Consider the following 26,684-nt stretch of genomic DNA (forward strand, 5'->3'; position numbering starts at 1 on the left):
CATGATCGTGAGATTGAGGTCTAGCTGGGCGACGCTACGAAAGTGGCGGCCGTTGCAGTGGGAGACGTTTATTTACGTTTTTCTAGTGATAGATTTTTGATTTTGAAGAATGTTTTGTTGATACCCTCTTTTAGAAGAAATTTAATTTCAGTCACTTTCTAAATTGTCTTTTGATGGATATTCGATTTCTTTTAATGACAATTGCGTTATTAAGAAAGATGGTTCTTATATATGTCGTGGTATCATGGAAAACAATCTGTACACAATCACTTCTACACAGTTTAATCGACGTAAATCGTGAACTCAATGCTACATCGAAAATTTCTAAGAAAAGAAAAGAACCTTCAACTTCGATGAATGAAACGTACTTATGGCACCTTAGACTTGGTCATGCCAACGAAAGAAGGATTCATGCGATGGTTGATCAAGATCTTATTAAGGGTCTTGAGAAGGAACCGTTTTCGAAGTGTGAGTCCTGTCTCGAAGGCAAGATGACTAAGAGACCTTTTAGGTCAAAGGGGAATAGGGCCAAAGAAGTACTTGAGCTCATTCATACTGATGTGTGTGGACCAATGTCAACCGAGGCAAGGGGTGGTTTTCGATATTTCGTCACCAATGTAATCGCCGGAATAGTTCAGCTTCTGCTTCTTCGGCCACCCAGTGTCACACCCCGCCCGAAACTTCTCGGAGTCCTTCAGCACAGAGATATAGCATTCCCCGAGAAGGTGAACTCCCTTATAAGTCCCTGACGCAGCGGAACAACGGCTATCCTCGGGGCGTCCTCCTCATTCTGCCCACTAATCATTCATGCGGAGGGCGTTGGTGTACCTAACCATCGCGACGGCCGCGGCCACAGATGCGTTCCCGCCCCGCTCCAGCCTCCTCCCGTATTTGTAGTGCTTTTCAGGTCACGACGCAGTTCCTCACATGTAAATTTCCACTAATCTTAGCCCAGCGTGTTGACGATCCGGTTGTTCGCAGCTAGCGGAGGCGTCGCAGCCAGCCGACAGCCACGCCTTGGCCAGGGCGACTTACTCATCCCTCCGTCCACTTTCTTCGCGTGGGGGTGTCGTCAACAGCCAGCTGCGGATTGGACTTGTTGTTGTTGTCCATCGCTCGATGTTGTCTTGTACAGAAATTTAGAGAGAGAGAAAACTCGTTAAAACAAGTGGTGCAAATGAAAATGAAACTAAAATCGCGTATATATAGTTTTTCAAAAAATTTCAAAAAAATAAACATAAAAAATACCGCTGGCCGATCGCTCGCCGATCGGCTCGCCACAATGGCGGCCAGCGCCCACAAATCGGCGTGCACTCGCCTATTCTCTCGCTGAAAACGCGCTGGCCGATTCCAATGGTTCGGCTAGCTGACCGACTAGCGACGCGAATCGGCTAGCCGGTGGACTAGCCGCTATTGGAGATGCTCTAAGGTACCAAATTTAGATGATCCTCAATTATTAATGTTTTATGTGTAGTTTAATTATAAGAAGAAAAAATAAGTAAAAACACTGAAAATATAAAAATTTATTTCTCTCTATCCCAACTTAGTTATTCATTTTTTATCTAAGATTTTGATGTATGTAAAATAGTCATTTATATTATACTTTTGGTATTTTGTTCATAGATTTTCATCCCAAGATGAGTTATTTTTGTTCATAGATTTTCATCCCAAAATAAGTTATCACCCCTACCAAACATGGGTTTAGTTGATTTCTAGTTAACCTCATATTTTTACACTATCGAAATGTGATCAAATGAAAACTTTAAATATTGTACAAACTCAAAACTATGATCTGGACCATTGAAAAATGTCAACAGATCAAAAAAGCATCAACAAGAAAATGTCAACAGAATTTCAACGGTAGTCAATGGTTGATGCTGTGTTGATATTGTGTTGATACTGTGTTGACATTAAATCTTGAAATTTTACACTGTGTTGATATTGTATTGAAAATGTGTTGAAGATGTGTTGAAGAGTTTTGAGTTTATACAATATATAAGTTTGCATTTTATCACTACCCATCGAATTAAACTATAAATTTTGTACATTTTTTTATTGTTTTATAATTAAAATTATGATGGAATTTGTATATTTTGTCATTCTATCAATTACCTATAAATCGACCGTCAACAATGCCAAAATTGTTCAAAAGTCATCCTAAATTTATGATTTTAATGACAATTTTCATTGAAATTTCATCGGTATAGGGCAATAATGGTATGTGCTTGTTGTGTTATATTTTACTATGTGATTGCGGTATCTTTAAATATCTTTTCATTTTAAGTTTGAATGTTATTGTAGTATAATCAATGTATTTTAATTTTCAAGCTGTGTATTTTTTACAATAAGTAATTATATATAAATATATCATAAGTAAGTTTTGTTGCATTATTTAATTTCATATAAATTACTCATGAAGTGTTGTGAGGCTTATTTTATTTAATGTGTGAATGAAAATTATTTAAAAATAATAATAATAAGTTTGATTTGAGTGGTTAAAGTAAAATTACGTAGTTAATTTGATACACTAAAATTGAAAGGGCTTGATTGGTTGGAGAGGCATGAAATTAATAATGCTTGACCACAATTGATAATGTGGGGGGAAAGGCCAAAACCACAAATTCATGAATAATAGTACTAGTATATTACCCACTAAATAAATCAATTTAGAATATTGAATTGTATGATATACAGTTGTCATTAAGAAAAAGAGTGTTTGAACGCTATCACACTAATCGGCATGAAATTGATAATTGCTAAGCCTCTTTAGTCAAAATCATATGTATATATTTAATTATTTAAAGACGAGTGAATCTATATAGCATTGGCTTTATTTGTTACTGATGTCCCATCATGTAGTATTTGATTAGCCCTGGAGTACAATGGTTTATTATACTAGTTGGAAAGCCAAATAAATGCAAAGGGGGCCTCTACGCAATGCATGTACAAGGATAAAGATAATATTAACATCATTTTATTAATTTCATAGAGAAAAATGTTAACATCATAATCATAATTCGATTAGACTAGGTTATATTTGCTCCGATTGTACATTGTAAACTAGTAGTAATTGTTTTTATAATTTGAGGATGATTTGGACTAACATACAAAAACATGCTATAAATTCGTCTTAATAATTAAAATGATTGATAATAGAATAATTCTTATAAAAGGGCAACATGGTAAATGTCTAACTAAATAAATGAATTTACAGCCATGAAAAGGTCAAAAATAGTGGTAGAGCATAACTCATTTGTCACATGCAATGGGCCTACAATTACAGGAATCAATTCCATTAGGACACTTTAGTTTTTCTTTTTTGTCTCTAATGAAATAAAAATAGTGACTTTTACCGTTGGAATGCATGATTCTAGTCGTTTCAATATTAATAGATTAATAATTGAGTTTTTTATTAATAGCACAAAAATAGTACTCTTCACATGTCCAAACAAATTAATGACACAATATAAAGGACATGAATTTTAATAAAATTATTAGTGGCGTGTCAGTAGAGTAAGAGTTAACCTATTATTATAAATAGGAAATGATCACTTTTTAATAGAAGAACCAAAGAAATTACCAGTACTCCATATAGCAATTGTTTCGTGGATAAAAGAGAGTGATAACTTCAGATGAATGACAAATTTGGATAGTTTGTCTTATTTTAAATTTTAAATCTTCAGATGAATGACAAATTTGGATAGTTTGTCTTATTTTAAATTTTAAATTTAAAACCTGTAGCATGATCGATTTGCATAGGAAAAACTTTAGAACCCTAAATTTTAATTTAAAAACCTATAGCATGATCGATTTGCATAGGATAAAGAAAACCTATAGAACCCCTTTGCATTTTATGACTATATTTGGTTTAGTTAATGTAATTGAGTGAGAACTATAATCCAACACTTCGAACATCATCTATATATACCTACCATAAATATTATTTATGGTCTATATCTGAGACTATTTTAATAAATAAGCAAACATAAAGCACTCAGTAACAAAAGGTACTCGAATTTCATCTCTCAATCCAACACGATTGACTTAGCAAGGGATCCCCAATTTTAATAAAGTAAGACGGAGACTTGGAATGCAGTTTGCCTAAGTGATTGAACTTCAAGAGCTATAAAATTCTTTAGTTACCATCCTAACCACTTCGTTAATTATATTTATTTGTTTAAAAGAATTTATGTTTATATAGTATTATAAATTTTTACTAGAAACATAATTTATTTATCTAAGTCGGAGGAAATTATTTCAATAAAATATTTTAGAAATACGAGACAACAATTATAAAAGGAAAATTAATCTCTATAAATGAGAAATGCACAAGAAAAACGATGGAATGTGTTCATAATAGATGCCCAAAAGAAACATGCGTGTGTGCCTGTGTGTGTGTGTGTTAAGGTCAATCTTCAACAGAAAAGGTTATGATGCATGAGGAATTAAATCACATTTATTGTGATAGGATCGAATAATGTTGTTTATACTAGTTAATTTATCCATAAAATTGTACAATGAGATAGATTGCATAAACAACTTGTATTTCACATATTGTACAGGTCAACATATTGTAGTTGGTCATGGTCCCATGAAGAAATATAGACTACTCCACTAGATATGTCTCTACTACATATTTCACTTTGAAAATGATTTAGATATGCTTCAATGAGTAAATATTTAAACTGACTGTCATTGTTAGGTGTGGATATAATAGACATCCCAAATACCTCAAACTAAAACAAGAAAACTAGTATTAAAAATGTTGGATTTGACAAATAAGAAAAGAGAAAAATGGATATTATATGAAAATAGAGTTTAAAGTTGATTCCAATCCCCATCAACTAACTATGACCAAAATTATGGTGGTTAAAGTCTTAAAGAGACAGCTAAATCCCATGTTACTTTCCTTGACTTAGCATATAGTAAAGTGTAAAAAATACTACTACTCCTATAAAACTCTTTTGAAAAGAAATGCTTTTTAATCTTGAAAGAGGGAATAAATTCCTTTTCCTATCCATATTGACATAGTGGAAGTATCTTTAACTCATAAAAATAATTTGTATTATTGATTTCGAGATTAATTATTACTACTGTAAGTTAGCTAGAGTGTTCCATTACAACAAAAATATATTGTTTTTATATTTGTAATGACTATTCAAATTAGATTAATAGTTAAATCTATAAATTAAGTTTATTGGTGTGATTTGTTTTAATATTAAAATATTGTTTTTTTTTTCAATCTTAATCGTGTTCATGTCCTTATCATGAATGAAGATACGGTAATTTGAGATCGGGTTCGAGTCGAATTAGATAACATGTTAAAAATTAATATATTATTTTAATTATTTTTTTCCTTATTTAATTTTTTACTCAGTAGTAATATTTAGGATAGGATGATTGATTTCTAAATACATATTTTTTTTTGTAAATTCCCCCCATCTATTTGCCCTAGATTTATTAGTTCAAACTCAGTTATTGTATTCTACTATCTCGATCTCATTAAATAAGGACACTTTTCATTTCTGTTTGTCATATAAAAATAATTCATTTCCATTTTTATAAAATTCTTCCCAACTCATTACCTTATAACTCAATTTATTTACGACTTATAACACTAAATCGACTATTAAATATTTTAACTAATTTTCTCATATTCTTTCACTTTATCAATTATACATTAATTTTCATGTCGTCTCAAATATTCTATTTTTATATGATGGAGGGAGTAATATTTTTAGAAAAAATTAATGTTTTATTAGTGTCTTTCAAAGCTACGTCTTTTCTCCGAATCACCGATTAGCCCAATCGCCAACTCATATTCAATATAGATATCATTTAATTACATTCCATTTATGCCAATTATACAACTAATACAAAATTTATTAAAATGAAACATTCACTATCTGTTTCACTCGAAAATTTACAATCAGCATCTGAGGGTCAATAATGTCAAATTAATATGATTATGGTGGGCCGCCGAAATTGAACTCACAATTTATTTAAAAGAATTGAAATCGTATTCACAGAGAAGGAATAATAAAACAAATTATACAACAACGAAATTTCGTCCAATAAAGAAACAATAAAAGGAATATTTTAATATAAAAAACTGCAGACACGGAAAGTCACTACATATGGGTGTTAGCGTAGGCTATAGGCAGGAGCAGGATAACTATTTCTCGTGTGAAATCCCCTTTTACCCCTAATTATTACAATGGCGGCTATTTTATACTCATTTTTCTCCACAATTTCAACCACGCGCCGTGTCACCTCCACTATCCTCTCAATTAGCCGCTAATGCATCAAACAAACATGTCATCTGTCAGTGTAATAACACACGCGCTTCAAAGCGCGCGTGGTGGTAGATGCGCATAATTATGTGTGTCTACTCACGACTTCACTGACCTCTCTCCTCATCTTGCAGCTGGTTCTTCTTCTGCTACTCCACTTTATTTTTCTAGAGAGAGAGAAAAAAAGTGAGGAGATTTGATGCGTTCCTATCTCTCCATCTCTCTCACTTTTTATGCATTTTTAGCTCTTTTCTCCCACATTTCCAGCAATTGTAAAGGTCCGGCCTTTCTTTCTCTCTTGATTTATTCGTCCCATTTCTTTTTGGTGACAAACGAGCTTTGCAGAATTCTTGAATTAGTGGTACTTGAGTTTTCCTTAATGCCCACATGCAGTAAAAAAAAATTAAAACGTTTTTCAGTCATGGAAATGATTGTTTTTTTCCTTGGGAGTTAATTCGGTCATCATATTCGCATGATTCCAGCTGATGTTTTGGTATCAGCTTAAGCATAATCAATTAATCACATCTTTCTAACTTTTCTAGAATGCTGTGGAAAATGCTTGCTCTTTTTTGAGAGATTTCGTTTTTTTGGGCGTTTTATGTTGATTTGGTGGTGGTTTGTGTGAGCTGCATTTTTTTTGCTCTGATTCTTTTTTGAATTGGGTTTTTGTTGTCGTTGCAGATTCGGAGGTGTTTTATGTATTGGCTATGCAGAGTAATAATCTTGAGGAAGAGTAGATTGAAGAAGAGGGTGGTGTTTTGGATCAATGGTTGGGAAAAACAGATCTGTTGTGAGTTGTTTCAGTTTGGAGATCGTGGTGGGATTTGCTCTCGTTTTCGCGATCTGGACTTCTCAGGGGTACACCAATCCTAGTGATGGTGAGTCGGAAAATCAATGTTTTTCTGCGTTTAGAAATGCTTTTGTTTGTGTGAGAATGTTGGATTGGGGGAATTGATTATTGTGTTTACCTTTTTTTGATGACTAAAGATTTGATTACATTTGGTTTTAATGAGAGATGCTGCTCGAAAAGTGTTGCAATTCTAGTAAATTTGGTTTTGGCTGTGGGAATCTTTTATTGGAAACTTAGATTTGAAGTGTTTAATAACTAAAAGATTTAATTGCAGTTGGTTTTAATGAGAGATGCTGCTTGAAAGTGCAATTTCTTGAGGTTGGATAAATGAGCTGCTGTCTCTTGTCAGTAGAGTTGAGTTGTTTTTGTCTCGTTTTATTGTGAGTGGGAGATGTATAATGTTTTGTAATTTACTTTAACAGTTTTGCCTTGAGATTGGATGAATAAGCTGTTATTGTCTTATCTTTGCTTGTTTTTTTTTATGGTATGAAGTGTTGTTTCTTCAATCTTTTGATTGCTAGAGCTGCGTTGTCTTCTTCTCGTTTTAGTGTGAGTTGGAGATGATTAATGTGCTTGTGATATACTGTGACAGTTGCTGCTATCAATGGCTTCTACGTTGCGTTGGGATCACCCCCTCTCCCAGGATGGGTTGCTAGTGGCGGAGACCCTTGCGGTGGTGGCTTACAGTGGCAAGGTGTCACCTGTGACGACACATCCTCCATAAGCTCAATGTATGGACATTTTCTTGAAATTGAATGATTGCGTTTTTTTATTGAACTAAATACGTATACCATCTGTTGTAGAACACTGACCGGGGCTGGCTTGAGCGGAGAGTTGGGGGATACCCTTGGAGGATTTACTTCTCTAAAATCTATGTAAGTTTGTCACTCGAAAACTATCAAATGTAGAATCTATACTCGGTCTCTCTCGACTTTTGGAATAACACTGGCTTTATGTTATGGCAGAACACTGAGCAACAACCTTATTGGTGGTAGCATTCCTGAATTACCCCCTACACTGGTTACGATGTATGAATTAGTCGAACTTAATTTACAATTACTTGTCTTGTGTGGTTTATTCAAGCAGCATATTTAACCGAGATATGATGCTCTCTCTTTACCTTTGGCAGTTTTCTTTCAGATAATAAGCTAACAGGAAGCATACCAAGTTCTTTGTCGTCCCTGAGTCAATTGTCAGCTATGTACGCATTTCTCTCCAGTCTCCAGTACCTTGTTTTGTAAAATGACTCTTGATTCATAAATAAGCTTTTTAGTGCTTGATCATTCACTATCTATTTCAGGTCCCTTAATAACAACCAACTAAGCGGAGAAATCCCCGATGCATTTGCAGGCCTTTCAGTTTTGGTTAATTTGTATGGATCCGATTGCTATGATTTTGTGCCGATGTTATAGTAGTATCATGATGTTGATAGCTCATAGTAACATTCGTCGTTTGTGCAGAGACATGTCCTCTAACAGTTTGAGCGGGGAGCTGCCGCCTTCAATGAGTAATTTGTCACTTCTGACTACTCTGTAAGTTGCCTCAGTTGAATGCCTGTCTTTTTTATTTCAACTGAAGGAAACTGACATTGCATTGACAGTCATTTGCAGCAAAATCAGCTCACTGGAACGCTTGATGTTTTGCAGGATCTTCCCCTTAGAGATTTGTACTATCCTCAACCTTGTAATTTTATGCTAGTTTTGTGTTTTAATCAATATCACCTTCTGATTTCTCTCTCACTCTCAGAAATGTACAAAACAATTCTTTTTCTGGACCTATACCACCAAAGCTGTTGAACTTGCCCACTTTCAGGTAGGTCTAAAATTTTCTAGTTTTGTTTCAGTCTTATCTTTGTTATATCATTCACACGAGTGTTTCTTTCGAGCTTTATTGATGCATATGACTATGCTTTGGTATAGTTTGATTGATACATAAGCTTGCTAATTTTCTTTTTGACATGCAGGGGTGATGGGAATCCATTCAATACAAGTACTGCCCCGTTGTCTCCTCCTCCGACAACCTCAGGGACACCATCGCCGTCATCACTTCCATTTTTCCCCGGGCCAGATTCTGACCAGAAGCCGCCTCCCTCATCTGGGCGACGACCAACGAAGCAGGCTGATGGCCCGTCTTCGAGAGATTTAAACTCTGGAGGCTCCAAAAAGTCTTCGAGCACAAAGAGAATCGTATGGATATCCATTGCTGCCGTGCTCTCATTCATAATACTGCTATTAGCAGTCCTGCTTCTCATGCCGAGGTGCATCAGGGAAAGACGAGAAACGTACCGATCACGGAAGAGGCACGAAATAGCTCCGTACTCGGGCGCCCGGGAGAATCCGAGAGACAGTGGTCCGTTGATCCTACCAAGCCACGACGTGGAGAAAGGTGGGGTCTTTCGCACTCTTTTCTGATCTCCCGAATTGCCTTTTTTGTGATGACAAATGACAGTTTTTTTTAATTATAAACAGCTCCCCCGATCGCTCCATTGATTGCTCCTGTGAGGAAAAAGGAGGAAAATCAGCCGCAACGAGCAGTTGGCGCGTTACCCAAACCACGAGCTGAAAAAGAGGTGAATAAGAAACCAATGAGTAGCGAACCGCCGGCAAGGAATCCTTATGATATAGACTTGAGCAGATTCGACATTGACATGATTCCTCCACCGCCACCGCCGCCACCACCACCACCACCTCCGCCTCCTGCACCTCCCTCAGAGAAAGTCATTGTTAATCCAAATACAGCACCTCAAGCTAACGAAATCAGGCCTTCGACCGGGCTGTTTCCCACAACATCCGTCAGGGTTTATTCAATAGCAGTTCTTCAGCAGTACACAAGTAGCTTTTCACAAGAAAATCTTATCGGGAGTGGAATGCTGGGAAATGTTTACAGGGCAGAACTACCAGATGGAAGGGTATGATTTCGGATAACTCATTTATACATTCTTGTCTGATACTCAGAAATAGGCCGCTAATGCTTCGTGTGTTTGTGTTCTGTAGTTGCTTGCAATAAAAAAACTGGACAAGAGAGTGGCGAACCAACTGAAGGATGAGCAATTTATTGAGCTGGTTAACAGTCTTGACAGGATCCGCCATGCTAATGTGGTCGAGCTCATGGGTTACTGCTCTGAGCACGGACAACGACTGCTCATTTACGAGTATTGTGCTAGTGGAACTCTGCATGACGCTTTGCACTCAGAAGACGAATTCAAGAGTAAACTCTCGTGGAACACTCGCATCAGGATGGCTCTCGGGGCTGCTCGAGCATTAGAGTATGTGATTTTAATGCAGATTTTGTTAGTATTATTTTAAAGGATAAAATGTGAACTCGGAACTTTGTGACTTATGTTTGTAGGTATCTGCACGAGGTCTGTGAACCACCCATAATTCACAGAAATTTCAAGTCTGTTAATGTGCTCCTGGATGACGAACTTGCTGTCCTCGTCTCTGATTGTGGTTTGGCTCCGTTGATTCTATCCGGAGCTGTAAGTCAGGTAATAACAACTCCTGGTGTTTGAAATCGCCTTACCAAGTGAATTTTCCTTTGTTTCCCTTCTCCATTTTTTGACAAATGATGACGTGGCCGGACTAATTTGTGAACTGCCACTTATCCTTGTCAAATCTTGTTTTGCTTTCCTTGTATTCCTTTATCGTCTTAAAATTCAGTTTACCTTGCTTCCTAATGACCTTTTCTCTTTACTGTTCAGTTGTCGGGACAGCTTCTCACTACCTACGGCTATGGTGCCCCTGAGTTTGAATCGGGTACATACACTACAAAGAGTGACGTATACAGCTTTGGAGTGGTGATGCTAGAACTCTTGACCGGAAGAATGTCGTACGACAAGTAAGTTATTGGGGCATGAAGTTGATTTTTGGTGTTGTGTTGGTCTCTGGCCTTGTTGCTTTCTTATTCTCAGAATAATGTTCAGGTCACGTGCTCGAGGGGAACAATTTCTCGTTAGATGGGCGATTCCTCAGCTTCATGACATAGATGCCTTGTCGAATATGGTTGATCCTGCTCTGGCCGGTAGATATCCTGTGAAGTCAATTTCGCACTTTGCCGACATAATTTCCCGTTGTGTTCTGGTGAGTATGTGTTTTTCTCGTCGATTTGTTTAGCCATTTTATTTAGAATTTATGCCGTTATTGCAGCATTGTGCAGCATCTCCTATAACTACAAGTCTTGTTGTTCTATCGATAACACGTCTCTTACTAATCTATCTATGTCACGTCCATAACACGTTTCTTCCCGTCTGCAGGTGGAGCCGGAGTTCCGGCCACCAATGTCAGAAGTTGTGCAAGACATAATGCAGCTGATTCGGAGGGAATCGCCACAGAGATCAGAAGACAACTATCTTAAAACACAAGCCTCTGTCTAGGGAACAAGGATCGTGGATCAATCATCGGATAATGGCTTGAAGGTGGAAATGTACGATGAACTCCTCGACCGCTACCTAACACAGCGGGTCTTCGCCTCTTGCATCGGCCGGAAGACGTGCCATTTTGAGTCCCAAGTGTCGGTTGTCCTCTGCAATCTTGACTGAAATTGGTCGAGAAATGCTAACCCTAATTTATTATTGGATTGTGACTGTTCATTGTTAGTGTTGAAATTTGTATAATTCTTTTGTCTGGAGGAGTTTCTGATTGTATTGTGCAAAGTTACATAATTTTTTTTTATCTTGCGGTTGGCTCTGTTTCTAGCAAAATTTTATGGTTATATAAATGTGATGTCTTAAACAATTTATTTTTTGAATGTCTTGTAAAAATTTCGAGATATTTGGCTGAACCCTGAACGAAGTTCGGAGGTTGTTTCCATTTTATGGGGTATTATGTGAAAAGAAAAAAATGGTCCCTCACTAAAATTTGTTTATTCAAAATATAGTCGATTTTTTTCGATGAAAAGGACCCTCATTCTATTTTTCTTTATTATTTTGAAAATAACCACATTCTCTCCATATTCTATCTCTACTCCCATTCTCTCTAAAAGACCTTAGCAGTGTTACAGAACAATGAGTCAATGACCTACGTGGTATGATTTTGTGTTCTACATTTAAAATTAGTTTTACATTGAACTCAGTATTTTTTTTCCTATTGAGGATTATCATTTTGTATCGAACTATAATTTTTTTATTTTGAGCAGCATCACTGTTACTTGCATTCAATATTATTCTTACTTGCATTCAATAGTATCAAACTTTATCATTTCTATATTGAGTAATATCATTCTGTATCAAATTAACTCGGTATCATTTTGTTAAGAAACATAATATTATTATCACCACACCAAAAAAAATATCATTGTTACTCTAGTAGTGTCATTTTTTTTTACCTTTTCATATGATACCATGTGATTAGGATTTCGTTAGAATCGTAAAAAAAATATTTGATTTGATATATATTTTGTAAAAAATAATTTAAATTAAAAAGTTAGACGAAATTTAAAAGGAGAGAGAAATTGATTTCCATATAGAATTTGGAGAACTCTCGGGTATTTATGTTCAATTCAAATGTCAAAATTGTTATCATTAGGTCATTATAGCACAACAATAAACCTCATTATATAATAAAGTTTTAGTTCAACTTCGTGTGAACATATGCGATTTCGTTACGTACTTATAAAATTACATTTGATTTCATATATGTAGGAGAAAAGATGATGAATTGTGAATGACCTTATGCTATGGACAAGTCTTCAGCAGAAAATAAATAATTCATGAATCATAAGGTGCTTAGAAGTTATTGGTAAAACAGATACTCAATAAACAGAAATAGTAACGCAGGAATTCACTAAACCAAAGATCTGTAAAATAGAAAAGAAAAGAAATAAGTATTTCACTACACTTATTTTTCATTAAACAACTGTCACATCACATGTAAAGCGCGCGACTCAGTAAAAGAGCAAAAAAATCCTCTCTCGACGCTATCTCCATGCAACATTTATTTTTACTTATTAAAATCAATTCTTCACCGTTATTATAAATTTTCTGGCACAATCCAGCTCGGAATTTCTTTTGCACGCATTTTTCATAGCAATTGATTAGCATTTAGATAGCTCTGAATTTGGAAATCGGAATCGTCATTATTATGTGCATTCTTCAGATCTGCGTGCATTCGTGAAATATTTGATTTACTATATAGAGCTTGAGGTGGAATGGCTGATGGAGAAGTGAATCCTTTCGCAGTATAATTCGCATTTGTTGATTTTATTTTCATGCACTGTGTGTTATTTGCCACAATTTATGGAATTTGGTTTTGACTACGGTGAAATGAGATTGGGATAATTTCACTGTGCCGCTTATAATAAGAGATCTGTTTTTAGCAGGCTGTAATTCCCTTGCATTCTTTTTTGGGGATTTTGATGAGCACGTGAGAAGAAAGCCAATCTTCCAATCACAAGTTTTCGAGAAACTACTTTAGGATTCTTTTCTGTGTGTGTGTGTGGGTGGGGGTAACTCCTCAACAATAATTTGCACACATTATATTCATAAATTCGAATTCAATATCTCAGAAGTTGATTTGTTAAGTGGAACTTTTCTCAGAGCCAACTAGCTTGATTTGGAGAAAGTATGAGATCTAGACCAGTTTTCTTGCTTACGAAAAGTAATGTTGAACTTTTGTTGGTATTAGTTCTGGATAATTTTTTGACTCCAAGAATCTCATCCATTAGTAAATGAAATGGAGGTTGCTGCCAATCTGAAATTGCACTGACAATAACTTTGTTGAGAATTTTGTTATTTCTTCACTGTATTCTTCATTATTGCTTATGTCTTGGACATTGGAATGATAGTAGGTAAAGCACATTTCAAAGGAAACATGTTTTGGTCATAGAGTTTGCTTGTTAAGGAACAACACGCAGTTTCTCAATTCCGTTTATCTTAGTTGCATTGTTGCCTTTCCATGTATTGCTGAAGTTGCATGATTGAAAGAAACGTTTCCTTGTTTACATTGGATTATCGGTTATTGGAATAATGCATGTAGAACCTTTATGTGGCTTTCTTTAGCTAATGCAAAATTTTATTTCTGAAATTATCAGAACTCATCTGCAAACTCAAAGATGTGTCCTCTTCCTCATGAACCTGCTGACTACGATCGTGGGGCTACAGTTGATATTCCTCTTGATGGTTCCATGGTATACCAATACATTTCAAATCTGTTAAACTTTTTTTAGAATTCATGAGGAGGTGTTAATGGAGGCTTTCTATTCCATGCTCTAAACCTCCAAAGGATTTAAGAAAGAGAGAACAGGAACTTCAAGCCAGAGAGGCTGAACTGAAGAAGAAGGAACAGGTGATCTCTACTAGTGCTATTGCTGCCTCTCTGTTTAGCTCAAGTCAATATTGCGAATGCCCATGTTATGACAAATAGGGCAATTGTGAATCGAGAAACAAAAGAACGTAAATAGACACAGAATTTACGTGGTTCACCAACGTTGTGTTGGCTACGTCCACGGGCAAAAACGGAGAACAAATTGTATTATGACTGCGGTTTTCAGATACAGATTATGTGCTCTACTCCCATATATATAGGCACACGTTAGACAGACTGGGCTTAGGAAACATAATCCTATCCCAATTAGGAAACCTAATCCTATACAAATTCAAGGCATACTAACAAATCTCCACCTTGACTTGAATTCTCCCTTGCAGACGCATCATCATAACACCAGACGAACAAACTTCTCCATTCTTGCCTCAGATTTGCCCTCCACGGGCAACTAACAGCTCATGACATTAAGCAAGTCCAAACAATGTTGGAACTTGCTCTGCGGGACTGACTTGGTGAACATATCAGCAGGATTATCAGCAGTACCTACTTTCTTCACCTCAATTCTCTTCTCATCTCTTAGAAAATGATACCTCATATCAATATGCTTAGTCCTTTCATGATGGACTTGATCCTTGGCTAAACAAATAGCGCTGACTGTCACAGAACACAACAGCTTGATCTTGATGTAAACCAAGATCACCAACTAGCCCTTGCAACCATATTCCCTCTTTAGCAGCTTCTGTCAATGCCATATACTCTGCTTCAGTAGTAGACAAAGTAACTGCAGCCTGCAAAGTTGCTTTCCAACTAACAACAGAACCACTAAGAGTGAAAACATAACCGGTCATAGATCTTCTACTATCGACATCTCCAGCGTAGTCAGAATCAGAATAACCAGTCACTAAACAGTGAGTATCACCTCCATAAATGAGACCAACATCAGACGTACCTCTCAAGTAACGAAAAATCCTCTTCACAGCCTGCCAGTGCTCCTTTCCAGGATTTCCCATGAACCTGCTAACAACGCTGACAGCATGCGCTATATCTGGCCTAGTACAGACCATGGCGTACATCAAACTCCCTACTGCATTAGAGTACGGGACTCGAGACATGTACTCCTCCTCAACTTCGGATTTCGGTGCAAGATCAGATGACAAATGAATGTTTGTGGCACTTGGAGTATCAATAGCCTTAGATGCAGACATGCCAAATCTTGACAAAATCTTCTCAATGTAGCTCTTCTGTGACAGATAAAGCTTTTTCTTTTCTCTATCTCTAGAAATCTCCATGCCCAGAATTTTCTTCGCAACACCCAAATCCTTCATATCAAACTCAGCACTAAGCTGAGCTTTCAACCTCTGTACTTCAGACTTCGATTTCGCAGCTATGAGCATACCATCCACATATAGAACAAGATAGACCATAGAACTATCATCAGCTTTGTTGTGATAGACACAACAATCATACGGACTCCTGCTGAATCCCAGCTTGATCATGTAACTGTCAAACCTCTTATACCACTGCCTCGGAGACTGCTTTAGTCCATACAAGGACTTATTCAACTTGCACACATAATCCTCCTTGCCCGGAACCACAAATCCCTCTGGCTGAGTCATGTAGATATCCTCCTCAAGCAATCCGTGTAGGAAAGCCGTCTTCACATCTAGTTGCTCAAGCTCCAAATCATAATGTGCAACTATCGCAAGTAACACTCTGATGGAAGTGTGTCTGACCACTGGTGAGAATATCTCATTATAGTCAATCCCCTCCTTTTGCGTGAACCCTCTTGTAACTAGACGAGCCTTGTATCTAATGCCCTCATCTGGTGTAGTGCCTTCCTTGTAGGTAGGTGGTTCATCTGCCGAAGGCTAATCTTCGACCTCATTGGCAACTTGCAATGCACATGCCAGCATATCCTCAAAACCATACCTCAACGGAGGCTTCACATTTGTCTTCCTAGCTCTGTCAATAGCAATGCTTCTCTGACGAGCTTGTGGATGAACATCCGAACTAGAAGTATCGGCGACTTCAGCAGTAGTGTGTAGATCTTCTCCACCTTGGAGTTGTGATTCACTCACATCGTGAGTGACTTGCAGCTCCACCTGTTCATCAACACCATCCAAATCCTCTGTAGCAATAGACTTCACAGTAGAGTTGAGCATAGAATTTTCATCAAATACCACATTCCGACTGAGAATAATTCTACCCTCTGAAGATGACCAAATTCTGTACCCCTTAACTCCATCTCCATAACCAACAAATACTCCCTTCTTAGCTCTTGGCTCCAATTTACCTTCACTCACATGATAGTAAACAGTACTCCCAAAAACTCTCAACATAGAGTAATTTGCAGGTGAATCAGACCATACCTCGTACGGTGTCTTGCAGTCAATGCCAGTGTGAGGTCCACGGTTGATCAGATAACAAGCCGTGTTTACTGCCTCTGCCCAAAACTTCCTAGTCAAACCGGCTTGGAAGAGCATGCATCTTGCTCTCTCCAACAACGTCTGATTCATGCGTTCTGCCACACCATTCTGCTGTGGTGTATGTCTAACGGTGTGATGGCGAACGATCCCTTCACTCCTACAAAACTCATCGAACTCAGACGAACAAAATTCCAGACCGTTATCTGTTCTCAATCGCTTGATCTTCTTCCCAGTCTGGTTTTCAATTAGAGTCTTCCACTCTTTGAACTTCTTGAATGCCTCACCTTTATGCTTCATCATAAACACCCAAGTCATTCTCGAGTAGTCATCAATCATCGACACAAAATACTTGTGTCCTCCAATAGACTCAACACGTGAGGGACCCCAACAATCCATATGAATGTAGTCAAGTGTCCCCTTCGTTCGATGAACACCTTTCTTTGGAAACTTGCTGCGATGAAGCTTCCCCAACACACAGTGTTCGCAGAAATCAAGTTTCTGCACCTTATGGCCCAAAAGAAAATCACGATTCGACATGATTCTCATGCCACGTTCTCCCATATGACCGAGCCTCATATGCCACAGCTTGGTCATATCCTTGGTTGTAACCTCGGATGATGCAATATCAGCAAAATTTGCTACGATGGAACCTCTCAGAACATACAAGGTACCTCGTTTCAAAGCTGTCAGAACCACCTTCGAACCTTTCAAAATACGCATTACTCCACCTTCACCTTTGAAACTGAACCCCTTACTATCAAATGTACTCAGGGATATCAGATTCTTCGTCATCTGTGGAACATGCCTAACATCGTTCAAGGTGCAGAAGACCCCATCATGAGTCCTAATCCTGATTAAGCCGATGCCAACCACCTTGTAGACAACACTGTTGGTCATGGTAACATTGCCTCCATCTATCTGCTCATAAGTGTTGAAATACTCCCTGTGAGGACAGAGATGATATGACGCTCCAGAATCCAAAATCCACACATCATTACAGTGTGGCTGTTCATCCGCAACCAAGGCCAATTCTTCTTCCGAATTTGTGTCATCAGCTTCTGCCACAGTCGCAGAACCGTTAGCATCTTCCTTCTTGCCCAATTTCTTCTTTATCCTTGGACAATCAGCCTTCCAATGCCCTGGTTCTTTATAATATCTGCAGATGTCATCTGGCTTAGGGCCTTTAGGACCTTTTGAACCTTTTGAGTTCTGCTTCTTCTGTCCGAATTTCTTCTGTCCTTTACCCGTAACAGATAATCCCGATGGCAGATCTTCTGTGGCTGAACTCGTTGCTTGTTGACGATCCTCTCTGATGTGGAGAGTAGATCGAACATCCTCCAACGAAAGAGTTTCCTTGCCAGTCATAAAAGACTCAACAAAATTTTCATAAGATTCAGGCAGAGACACAAGCAAAATTAAAGAAGCATCCTCGTCTTCTACTTTAACTTCAACATTACGCAAATCTAGCAAAATTTTATTCAAATTTTCCAGATGATCCCGAAGGGGCATACCTTCCTGCATGTGTAACCGAAACAAACGTTGCTTCAAGAGCAACTTGTTGGTTAGAGACTTCGTCATGTATAGACTCTCCAACTTCGCCCAAAGAGCAGCAGCCGTCTCCTGATCCGCAACTTCGATGATAACATCGTCATACAGGCTCAATATGATGGTCGAGTGGGCCTTTTCGTCTAGGATTGTCCACCCCTTATCATCCTCCATAGCCTTCTTTGTTTTGAGCGGCTCCCACAAACCCTGCTGCTTCAGCAGAGATCGCATCTTGATCTGCCATAAACCAAAACTATTTCTCCCGGTGAATTTGTCAACCTTCACATTCAGAGCAGACATCTCGATTTACCAGAAAAAACCCTCGCAGCGGAATTCAAAATCCTAGTTCGAAAACCAAGGCTCTAGATACCAGTTTGTTATGACAAATAGGGCAATTGTGAATCGAGAAACAAAAAAACGTAAATAGACACAGAATTACGTGGTTCACCAACGTTGTGTTGACTACGTCCACGGGCAAAAACGGAGAACAAATTGTATTATGACTGCGGTTTTCAGATACAAATTATGTGCTCTACTCCCATATATATAGGCACACATTAGACAGACTGGGCCTAGGAAACATAATCCTATCCCAATTAGGAAACCTAATCCTATACAAATTCAAGGCATACTAACAACCCATAGTTTGTAGTTCTTGTTAAATTAATTTTCAGGTACTTTTCTGAGATATCCACCACACTTCAGTTTTGCAGAAACTGATTTCTAACTTCTTATGCCTTTTGGTATTTTGAGATATCTTGACCTGTCTAATATCTCCTTGTTAACTATTATATCTTGCATACGTATAACAATGCCAATCTGAAGCCCCTTTTTGATATTTAGTTTTTCTATGCTTGTCTGGTTCTTAGATTTACATTTTCTGCTGAATCTCAGTAATTGTTTACTTGTCATCTCAGTCATATTTTTTCTAATAATAAAACGATTCGCTATGTGTTGTGCTGTGTAGGAGCTTAAAAGAAGGGAAGATAACGTTGCACAAGGTGATTTCGTTGCCTTCGTGCAATCTACTTATCATATCATTGTTCCATAATGCAAAAACTGATTGTATCTTCTTCATATTTTTCAGCTGGAATTGTCATTGAGGATATAAATTGGCCGCCAATTTTCCCCATAATTCACCATGACATCAGAAATGAAATCCCAGTCCATCTACAAAAGTTGCAATATGTTGCATTTACGACATTTTTGGGTATGACAAAATTTAGCTTCCTTAAAGATTTATTGACAGTGGCTCAATAATTTGTTACTCAGTGTGAGTGGTTCTGTATATTAGTTTTTTTTAATAATGGCTTGATTCGCTACAAGTGTGTTGCAGGTATTATAATATGTCTTTTGTGGAATGTTTTAGCCACCACCTTAGCTTATGCCAATGGGGAAGGTTGGTGGTGGACATAGTATTTATACAGCCTTCTTGAGTTTGATGGTCTTTAAAATAAGCTATCAGGTTTCTGATGTTTCACGCATGTAGGTCCAACCATTTGGTTTCTTGCTATCATATATTTCATATTCGGTGTCCCAGGCTCCTATGTGTTATGGTATCGTCCTCTTTATCGTGCAATGAGGTACCCACAAAAGCTCTCTTGTCGTCATATCCTCTTTTTCATTAATTTATGCTTTTTGTATCTGTCACTTGGTTCAAAGTCTTTATCATGAATATCTTCCTGATATTGTAGTAATGTACATCCTAGTACTATTGTACTATTAGTATGTGAAGTATTAAACTTGGGCCTATTTTTTCTCAATCTAGTTGATTGAGAAATGCATATTTGTTGGTATCATAGGCATAGCTAATGTAGTCTAGTTGCAATACCATTTATCATCTTATTAGCCTTACTTAATTTGCTGAAACTTTTGCTGATTTAACATTAGTAAACAGACTTTGTATTTTCCAGGACAGAGAGTGCTCTGAAATTCGGATGGTTCTTCTTAACTTATTCAGTGAGCTTATTATTTCTTCCATCCAATCATGTTCAAAGTTTAAGGTATTCAATAAATTTGTCTAAATCGTTCTGTGTGTGCAGTTCCATATTGGCTTCTGCGCCTTCGCTTGCGTAGCTCCTCCAATAATTTTCAGAGGGAAATCCTTGACGTATGTTTCTCTTCAGCGAATATGTTCCTTCTTCAATTGCCATTACTTTTACTTTGAGCCACTAATAACAGCATTAGAAAATGAAAGTGTGCACAAGGAAAGAACAGGAATCTTGTCGGTGCACTTATTATGAAGAACCGTGATAATGATAAGATTTGATGTATTCCTTGAAAATTTTGTTGCATTGTGGACTAATGTTAGCCCAATTTGTTTTTTTGGCAGTGGAATCTTGCCTGCAATTGAGATTTTAACTTGGAGTGCTCTGGTTGGGGTAAGTGTTTTGAGTTTTCTTGGACATGCCATGATACCAATTATTATCAATGGCTACATATATGAAATTTGACTACATGGAGTATATGCATTATAAATAAATGGTAAAGATGACTTCTGTATACTATATTAGAAGCACATGTATACCACAACTTAAACTACTATTGCTATGACGAAAGTGTTGCTTTAGCTATAAAATGCAGCCTGCAAATCAAGGAAGATGTTAATTTTAGCATATTTTCTTCAGATATTTTACCTCATTGGATTTGTATTCTTCTGCATCGAGACATTGATCAGCGTATGGGTGATTCAGGTCAGAAACTTGCTGACACGTTTCGTTTTCAATCTATCGATCCTTGGCTGTCTGAAAACTGTGTTTACCCATGTCTAAATCATGTGCAGCAAGTTTACATGTACTTCAGAGGAACTGGAAAAACAGCAGAAATGAGGAAGGAGGCTATGATGGCGGCATTATAACACGAAAAAAATAGAGATTTGAATTCTTTGATTCATTGGCTGTTTCTATTAGTATTACAGCTTTAGCTTTGCAATTGATAAGCAAAAGTTTACTCGTTCTTCCATTTGACTCTATTATCTGTTACTAATGACTATAATAAACAGATTTGGTTATGTGTGGAGAGGAATGCATTCCCTTTGCCGTTTTGGCATCTTCTGTTGTTGTCATGCAGTGTCGAACTTACTAAGAGAAAATCATAAGCATAAAAAATACTTCACTTACATTATATTTATGCCCCACCTGTTTTTCTCATTTGTTATCATTTTTTTCATTTTAGTTATATATTTCAATTAAATTGATTTATAATAAATAATTGTTATTAGTTAAAATTGGTAATAAACAAAATTACAAAATTGAAATATAATTATAAAAACCAAGGGGACCGAAGCATGCCAAATTTCTTCAATTAGATTATGTTGGAATCAACCATCATAAGTTAGAAAGTTGATGGACTCATTTTCATAGATGAAATTAGGGGTGCTTAAACGGTTCTCCGGTTCTCGGTTAATCGGAATTGGAACCGGAACCGACCGGTTAATTAAGGAACCGGAACCGAATTTTCTGGTTCCGGTTCCGGTACCGGTTCCAACTTTTTAAATAAAATCGGTTCCGGTTCGGAATCGGTCGGTTTCGGTTCCTAACCGGTAACCGGATCATAATTTAATTTTATTTTTTTATAATTTAATATACTAATACATCTAATTTAATTGAATTAATTTTGAATTAAAATAAAATAATTTGAAACATTGAGTGATTTTTAGATTTAAAAAGTGTTAGATTTGCGAGCTTCTGTTTCTGAAGTATTTAAAATGTTTAAACCGTGATACTTTGAATCTACAATTATTTCCCCAATCAATTTTTGATGAACTAACTATAATGAGTAGGACATCATAAGTTTGTTTTTAATTTCCAAAAGAACTTATACAATTACAATATCATTTCATATGATAGAAATTTAACTTTATAACAAATATATGTAACAATTCATTTAACATACGCTTTTAACATGTTTGTGAATAATTTATTAACTGTTGCGTTATAAACCAAAAAGTCACAACAAGATCAATTAGTAAAATTAGAAATTCCATTGAATATTTGTTTAGCCAAAAAGGGGAATTGAAATTCAATTTTAAAACTTATTTTTTAAAAAAATTGCTAAAGTTTAGAACTCCTATTTTTTTATTAAAAAATTGCTAACATAAACTAGTCCGACGACCTACTACACTTGGCATCACTCTTATCCATATATGAATATTATTGTATTGTTGGTTTGTACTTTTGTGTATTTACTTGATTTTTAGGTATTATTTGTTATATTTCTAGATGTTGGCTTATTATTTTTTTAGTATTGAACTATTTAAAATTATAAATAAATTCGGATTAAAATTACACATCGGTTCCGGTTCGGAACCGGAATCGACCGGTTCTTAACCGGCCGGTTCCAAACCGGAACCGATCGGTTCCGGTTCCGGTTCCAATTCTAGGATTTATGAAAATTTAAAACCGGTTAACCGGTCCGGTTAGAACCGGAACCGGCCGAATAAGCAGGGCTAGATGAAATATAAAAGAGGTGAAGGGAGTGGAGTTGGATTGTCTCAATATTTGTTGTAATTTTATAGGAGTAGTATAATGTTATCTAATAAAATTAGGTTAATTAGCACAACTTTCGGTTAATAACAGAAAACCGCATTGACCCCAAGTTCATATTGGAAAGTTGGGCCTAATCATGGGCCTTAATTTACAATTGATTAATTAATGGCCCAATTGTTTTTATACATTCGTGTATTGCACCACAAGAAATCTCCCAAGACGAAGAAGAAAAGCTCAATTTTCCTGAATTCACAGCTGATTTCCTCTTAACAATTTCTAGAATTATTTCTCTGCATCTGCACCTCAACTCTCCTTCGATAAATCAGGTAATTTGATGACTGAGCTGATGATATTGTTCCTGTAAACTGATTAATGTACCATTCATTGCGGTTAGGGTTTAACTTCATGTAGTATCGATCTGTTATATGTGGACATTTCCATTTCTGATCACGGATTATGTTTATTTCTTTCGACTAAATTGGAGAACTATGATGTGTTTACCTTGAAATATTTTGCTCTTCTGCAGTGTAGTTTTTTTCCCCCTTTTGTGTAAAACTGGATTTGTTGATTATTTCTCTTTTAGTGAAGGGAACCATGATGAAGATCGATTTCAGTGGGCTTGATCCCTCCTTGCCGGTTAAGGGAAATGCGGAGGATTTGGATGACGAGATTTTGGCTCCCCCATCGTTTAAACTTCCCGTCACTGTTGATGTAAGCTTCATTTTGTTACTTTTCCTTTTTTTTTGGTTAGTAATATCCTCTCGGGGTTTACATGAATTAATTTTCTTTTTTGTATTTGTTTTCTTTAGTTTGATGGGTTTCAGAAAGCCGCAGTTCAGATGGTGAAGCCAGCAAAGGGAACGACAACTCTGGCTTTTATATTCAAAGATGGTGTCATGGTCGCTGCTGATTCCCGTGCGAGCATGGGAGGATATATTTGTAAGGCCATGCTTATTGTTTATTTCTAATCTAGTATTAGGGCTTTTCACCTGATACCGGTGTTGAAGTATGTGGCAATATGTACTATGTACTACTAGTTTTTTTGCATTTTGGATGTATAAATCAGATTTTCGGATGCATAAATCAGATTTTCTTCTTGATAGGAGTATATGCTTATTGATTGCCAAAACTACTCTATTCGCTTGCATGTTAATTTCTCTCTGTGCTCATTCATGCTTTGTTAGTGTGAATTTTATTTTGCATGTGTGTTTCTCAGGCATCAATTAGTAAATGGTTTTTGGTTCAGTAATGTTTAATACTTGGTCGAATCTCTTATACTTTGAAAGGAATTGGGAGTATCCATGCTTTAGATTATATTCAACGACTGTCCCATAAATAATTGTTAAACAGATTTTCTTTGTGGACTAATGTCAATTAGCTTTAATGAAGTTTACCTGGGTAGAAGATATGGAACCCCTGCTTCATGTGTACTTACAACACTTTTAGTTTCTTATTAATTTGTTTATTTGATCAGTGCTATATGAGTTATGGAACTGTCTATATAAGATTCTTCTGAACTTTGCAGCTTCACAATCTGTCAAGAAAATCATTGAAATCAATCCCTACATGCTTGGGACAATGGCTGGAGGAGCTGCTGACTGCCAGTTCTGGCACAGAAATCTCGGAATCAAGGTCAGTGTTGCATCTTTCCTTTGTATGTGATGCATTATCCCGCTATGATTTGTCAATGAGAAGGCACACGGAGTGCGTTGTTGATGTTTCAAGGACTCTTCTCCTTTCTGGTGGACTTGAAGTGCATTGGTTAATCTTATTCGAAACCTAGGTTTTCTTGAGGCAGCATTATGAACAAACCTGCTTATCCTTTAAAAGAGAAATAAATTTGATAACCTCGTGTGTAAAGCGAGGAAAGAATGGTGTAAAGTGAAAAGCTGCATAAATTTGGACGGTGTAATTAACCTGTAATTAAGAACTACACCTAATTTTATTACAAACATTGACAATCATAGTGAATATGTAAAATGAATAATGACAACTTAGAGACATTAGAAATCATGCGAGTTTTCACTTTCTATTGTGACTAATTGTTTTGTAGTTCTTCTGCATAATGAGATTTATTAAGTATGACTTTCATATGTTTTATTGACAGAATATCTTCCATTTTATTTTTGGTTGATACATACAATTGAGTATTCAAAGAATTATTATTAAACAAGTTTTAGATTTTTTCAGTCTATCAAATTATATTTTGATCGATCTGTATGAGTTTTATCTATCAAAGCTATTAGTACTTTGTAGCAAACACACTATCATACATACCAATGGAGCTCTACTTCCGAACTATGAGGTTAGTTGAGCTATATTACTTACCAGATATAGTAACTCCTATTCTAGAAAATACATCGGGGCAAAAGGAAGTCTTTTGAGTGTAAAATGATGCAACTAATCATTACAATAAATGGTTTAATTGACAAGTTGGACTTTAGATTAAAAATTGAAAGAACTGGGACATTGTGGTGTGGTAACTATTATTCAAAACTATTTGAGTGGTTGAGAAATGAATTTGATATATTATAAGCTGCTTATCCTTTCAAAGACTGCTTCGTGTCTGGCTTATCAATTCTATATGACACTGACAGACAATTGCATGCTCATGTGTGTATGAGTGTGTTGTTTCTATGGGGGAAAGCCCCTTATTTTTTCAGTAGTGTTTCCTAATGAATGCTTGAAAGTTAGTAATTCACATTCATGTTTCAGTGCCGCTTACATGAACTGGCAAATAAGAGAAGAATTTCCGTTGCTGGAGCTTCAAAATTGTTGGCGAACATCTTGTATTCCTATCGAGGAATGGGTCTGTCTGTTGGAACTATGATAGCTGGATGGGATGAAAACGTAATATTGCATTTTCCCAAGCTGTTTCGATTTTGTAGATATGACCTAATACTTCTGCTTTTTGTTAGGGCCCTGGCCTCTATTATGTTGACAGTGAAGGTGGTCGGCTTAAAGGCACCAGATTTTCGGTTGGTTCTGGTTCTCCATATGCTTATGGTGTTTTGGACAGTGGGTGAGTTAGCATTCACATTCTCTTATTGACTTCTCATATTTACTCATATTTACTTCCATTTTTCATTGTTACTGGGTGATGCCAAAGAAAACATCTTGTTGCAGCTGCTTGAAATTCATTGGATGTTGGTTACATAATATTTTGCGAACTTTTAGATGTTTCTTGGATGTATATATGCTATCTTGACAAACTAAAATTCCAAAAACTTTGAATTTGGAGGTCATGTCATCACTTAAAAAATTGCCCTTTAGTTTTAGCTAGATAACTTCCTGGCTCATGATGCAGTTACCGCTTTGATTTGTCGGTTGAGGAGGCTGCAGAGCTGGCTAGAAGAGCAATCTATCATGCTACGTTCCGTGACGGAGCCAGTGGTGGTGTTGCCAGCGGTAAATTCCCTTCTGTGTGTCTACCCCCTCTTGGCATTGTAATATTCATTTCTCTTTCCTGTTGTAACTTGGATTTTGCTCTCAGTGTACCATGTTGGCCCAAGTGGATGGAAAAAACTCTCTGGTGATGATGTCGGGGAGATGCACTATTCATACTATCCCGTTGAGCCCACCACGGTGGAGCAGGAGATGACTGATGTACCAATTGCATGAGGGAGAGACAGGAGTTATTATCTTTAGCTGTCATTCCTCATTTTCTTCTATAACTCCTGTGTCAACTTACAAAAATTCTCTGCATATGAAACTTAAATCTGTTTGTTATGCTTGTTGCGCTTAATTCTGGAAATTGATCATGTTATCCTTCATTTTTCGAATGACTATTACCCTAGCCCTCTAGCTCTTCTATTCACTGAAAA

At 36.7% G+C, this 26,684-nt stretch overlaps 3 protein-coding genes across 7 annotated transcripts; all 3 read left to right on the top strand.

Annotated features, from left to right (window-relative positions):
- The first annotated feature begins 6,413 nt into the window (after positions 1–6,413).
- Positions 6,414–11,889, top strand: LOC125195005 (protein STRUBBELIG-RECEPTOR FAMILY 3-like). 3 transcript variants are annotated; one of them, XM_048093211.1, is made up of 17 exons: positions 6,414–6,571; positions 6,975–7,171; positions 7,736–7,874; positions 7,947–8,018; positions 8,109–8,171; positions 8,273–8,344; positions 8,444–8,515; positions 8,604–8,675; positions 8,744–8,809; positions 8,890–8,955; positions 9,107–9,528; positions 9,612–10,051; positions 10,137–10,408; positions 10,492–10,630; positions 10,844–10,980; positions 11,066–11,222; positions 11,396–11,889. In XM_048093211.1, the coding sequence occupies exons 2-17, from the start codon at positions 7,060–7,062 to the stop codon at positions 11,513–11,515; spliced, it is 2,421 nt and encodes an 806-aa protein (XP_047949168.1). In that variant the 5' UTR covers positions 6,414–6,571; positions 6,975–7,059; the 3' UTR covers positions 11,516–11,889. The 3 variants fall into 3 exon arrangements, with proteins under 3 accessions (XP_047949168.1, XP_047949170.1, XP_047949171.1); XM_048093213.1 differs by having other exon boundaries at positions 6,430–6,654; XM_048093214.1 differs by lacking the exons at positions 6,414–6,571; positions 6,975–7,171; positions 7,736–7,874 and having other exon boundaries at positions 8,284–8,344.
- A 1,246-nt stretch (positions 11,890–13,135) lies between these two features.
- On the top strand, positions 13,136–21,399 carry LOC125196594 (secretory carrier-associated membrane protein 1-like). Of its 3 annotated transcripts, none has more exons than XR_007171909.1 (12): positions 13,136–13,317; positions 14,170–14,265; positions 14,361–14,423; positions 19,341–19,374; positions 19,461–19,583; positions 19,710–19,772; positions 19,863–19,956; positions 20,271–20,332; positions 20,416–20,483; positions 20,706–20,754; positions 21,001–21,066; positions 21,156–21,231. XR_007171909.1 is itself a non-coding variant. In XM_048095177.1 (12 exons), exons 1-12 carry the CDS (start codon positions 13,288–13,290, stop codon positions 21,228–21,230), a joined length of 807 nt encoding a protein of 268 aa, XP_047951134.1. In that variant the 5' UTR covers positions 13,136–13,287; the 3' UTR covers positions 21,231–21,399. The 3 variants fall into 3 exon arrangements, 2 of the variants coding, with proteins under 2 accessions (XP_047951134.1, XP_047951135.1); XM_048095177.1 differs by having other exon boundaries at positions 20,287–20,332; positions 21,156–21,399; XM_048095178.1 differs by lacking the exon at positions 19,710–19,772 and having other exon boundaries at positions 20,287–20,332; positions 21,156–21,399.
- Positions 21,400–23,058: 1,659 nt separating this feature from the next.
- Positions 23,059–26,589, top strand: LOC125197492 (proteasome subunit beta type-5-B-like). The gene is made up of 8 exons (XM_048096246.1): positions 23,059–23,186; positions 23,444–23,571; positions 23,670–23,799; positions 24,386–24,492; positions 25,576–25,710; positions 25,779–25,882; positions 26,168–26,268; positions 26,354–26,589. The coding sequence occupies exons 2-8, from the start codon at positions 23,455–23,457 to the stop codon at positions 26,479–26,481; spliced, it is 822 nt and encodes a 273-aa protein (XP_047952203.1). The 5' UTR covers positions 23,059–23,186; positions 23,444–23,454; the 3' UTR covers positions 26,482–26,589.
- The last annotated feature ends 95 nt before the right edge of the window (positions 26,590–26,684 follow it).

The sequence above is a fragment of the Salvia hispanica genome, chromosome 6, assembly GCF_023119035.1.
Source record: "Salvia hispanica cultivar TCC Black 2014 chromosome 6, UniMelb_Shisp_WGS_1.0, whole genome shotgun sequence".
Lineage (NCBI taxonomy): Eukaryota > Viridiplantae > Streptophyta > Magnoliopsida > Lamiales > Lamiaceae > Salvia > Salvia hispanica.

What these genes read in the sequence shown, in the direction of transcription:
- LOC125195005 (XM_048093211.1), top strand. Translation starts at nt 7,060, where the DNA reads ATGGTTGGGAAAAACAGATCTGTTGTGAGTTGTTTCAGTTTGGAGATC. An exon ending in TTTACTTCTCTAAAATCTAT is followed by an intron (nt 8,019 to 8,108) that starts GTAAGTTTGTCA and finishes ATGTTATGGCAG; the next exon opens with AACACTGAGCAACAACCTTA. An exon ending in TAATTTCCCGTTGTGTTCTG is followed by an intron (nt 11,223 to 11,395) that starts GTGAGTATGTGT and finishes TCCCGTCTGCAG; the next exon opens with GTGGAGCCGGAGTTCCGGCC.
- LOC125196594 (XM_048095177.1), top strand. Translation starts at nt 13,288, where the DNA reads ATGGCTGATGGAGAAGTGAATCCTTTCGCA. An exon ending in AACTGAAGAAGAAGGAACAG is followed by an intron (nt 14,424 to 19,340) that starts GTGATCTCTACT and finishes TGTGCTGTGTAG; the next exon opens with GAGCTTAAAAGAAGGGAAGA. An exon ending in GGAAGATAACGTTGCACAAG is followed by an intron (nt 19,375 to 19,460) that starts GTGATTTCGTTG and finishes CATATTTTTCAG; the next exon opens with CTGGAATTGTCATTGAGGAT.
- LOC125197492 (XM_048096246.1), top strand. Translation starts at nt 23,455, where the DNA reads ATGATGAAGATCGATTTCAGTGGGCTTGATCCCTCCTTGCCGGTTAAG. An exon ending in AACTTCCCGTCACTGTTGAT is followed by an intron (nt 23,572 to 23,669) that starts GTAAGCTTCATT and finishes TGTTTTCTTTAG; the next exon opens with TTTGATGGGTTTCAGAAAGC. An exon ending in CAGTGGTGGTGTTGCCAGCG is followed by an intron (nt 26,269 to 26,353) that starts GTAAATTCCCTT and finishes TTTTGCTCTCAG; the next exon opens with TGTACCATGTTGGCCCAAGT.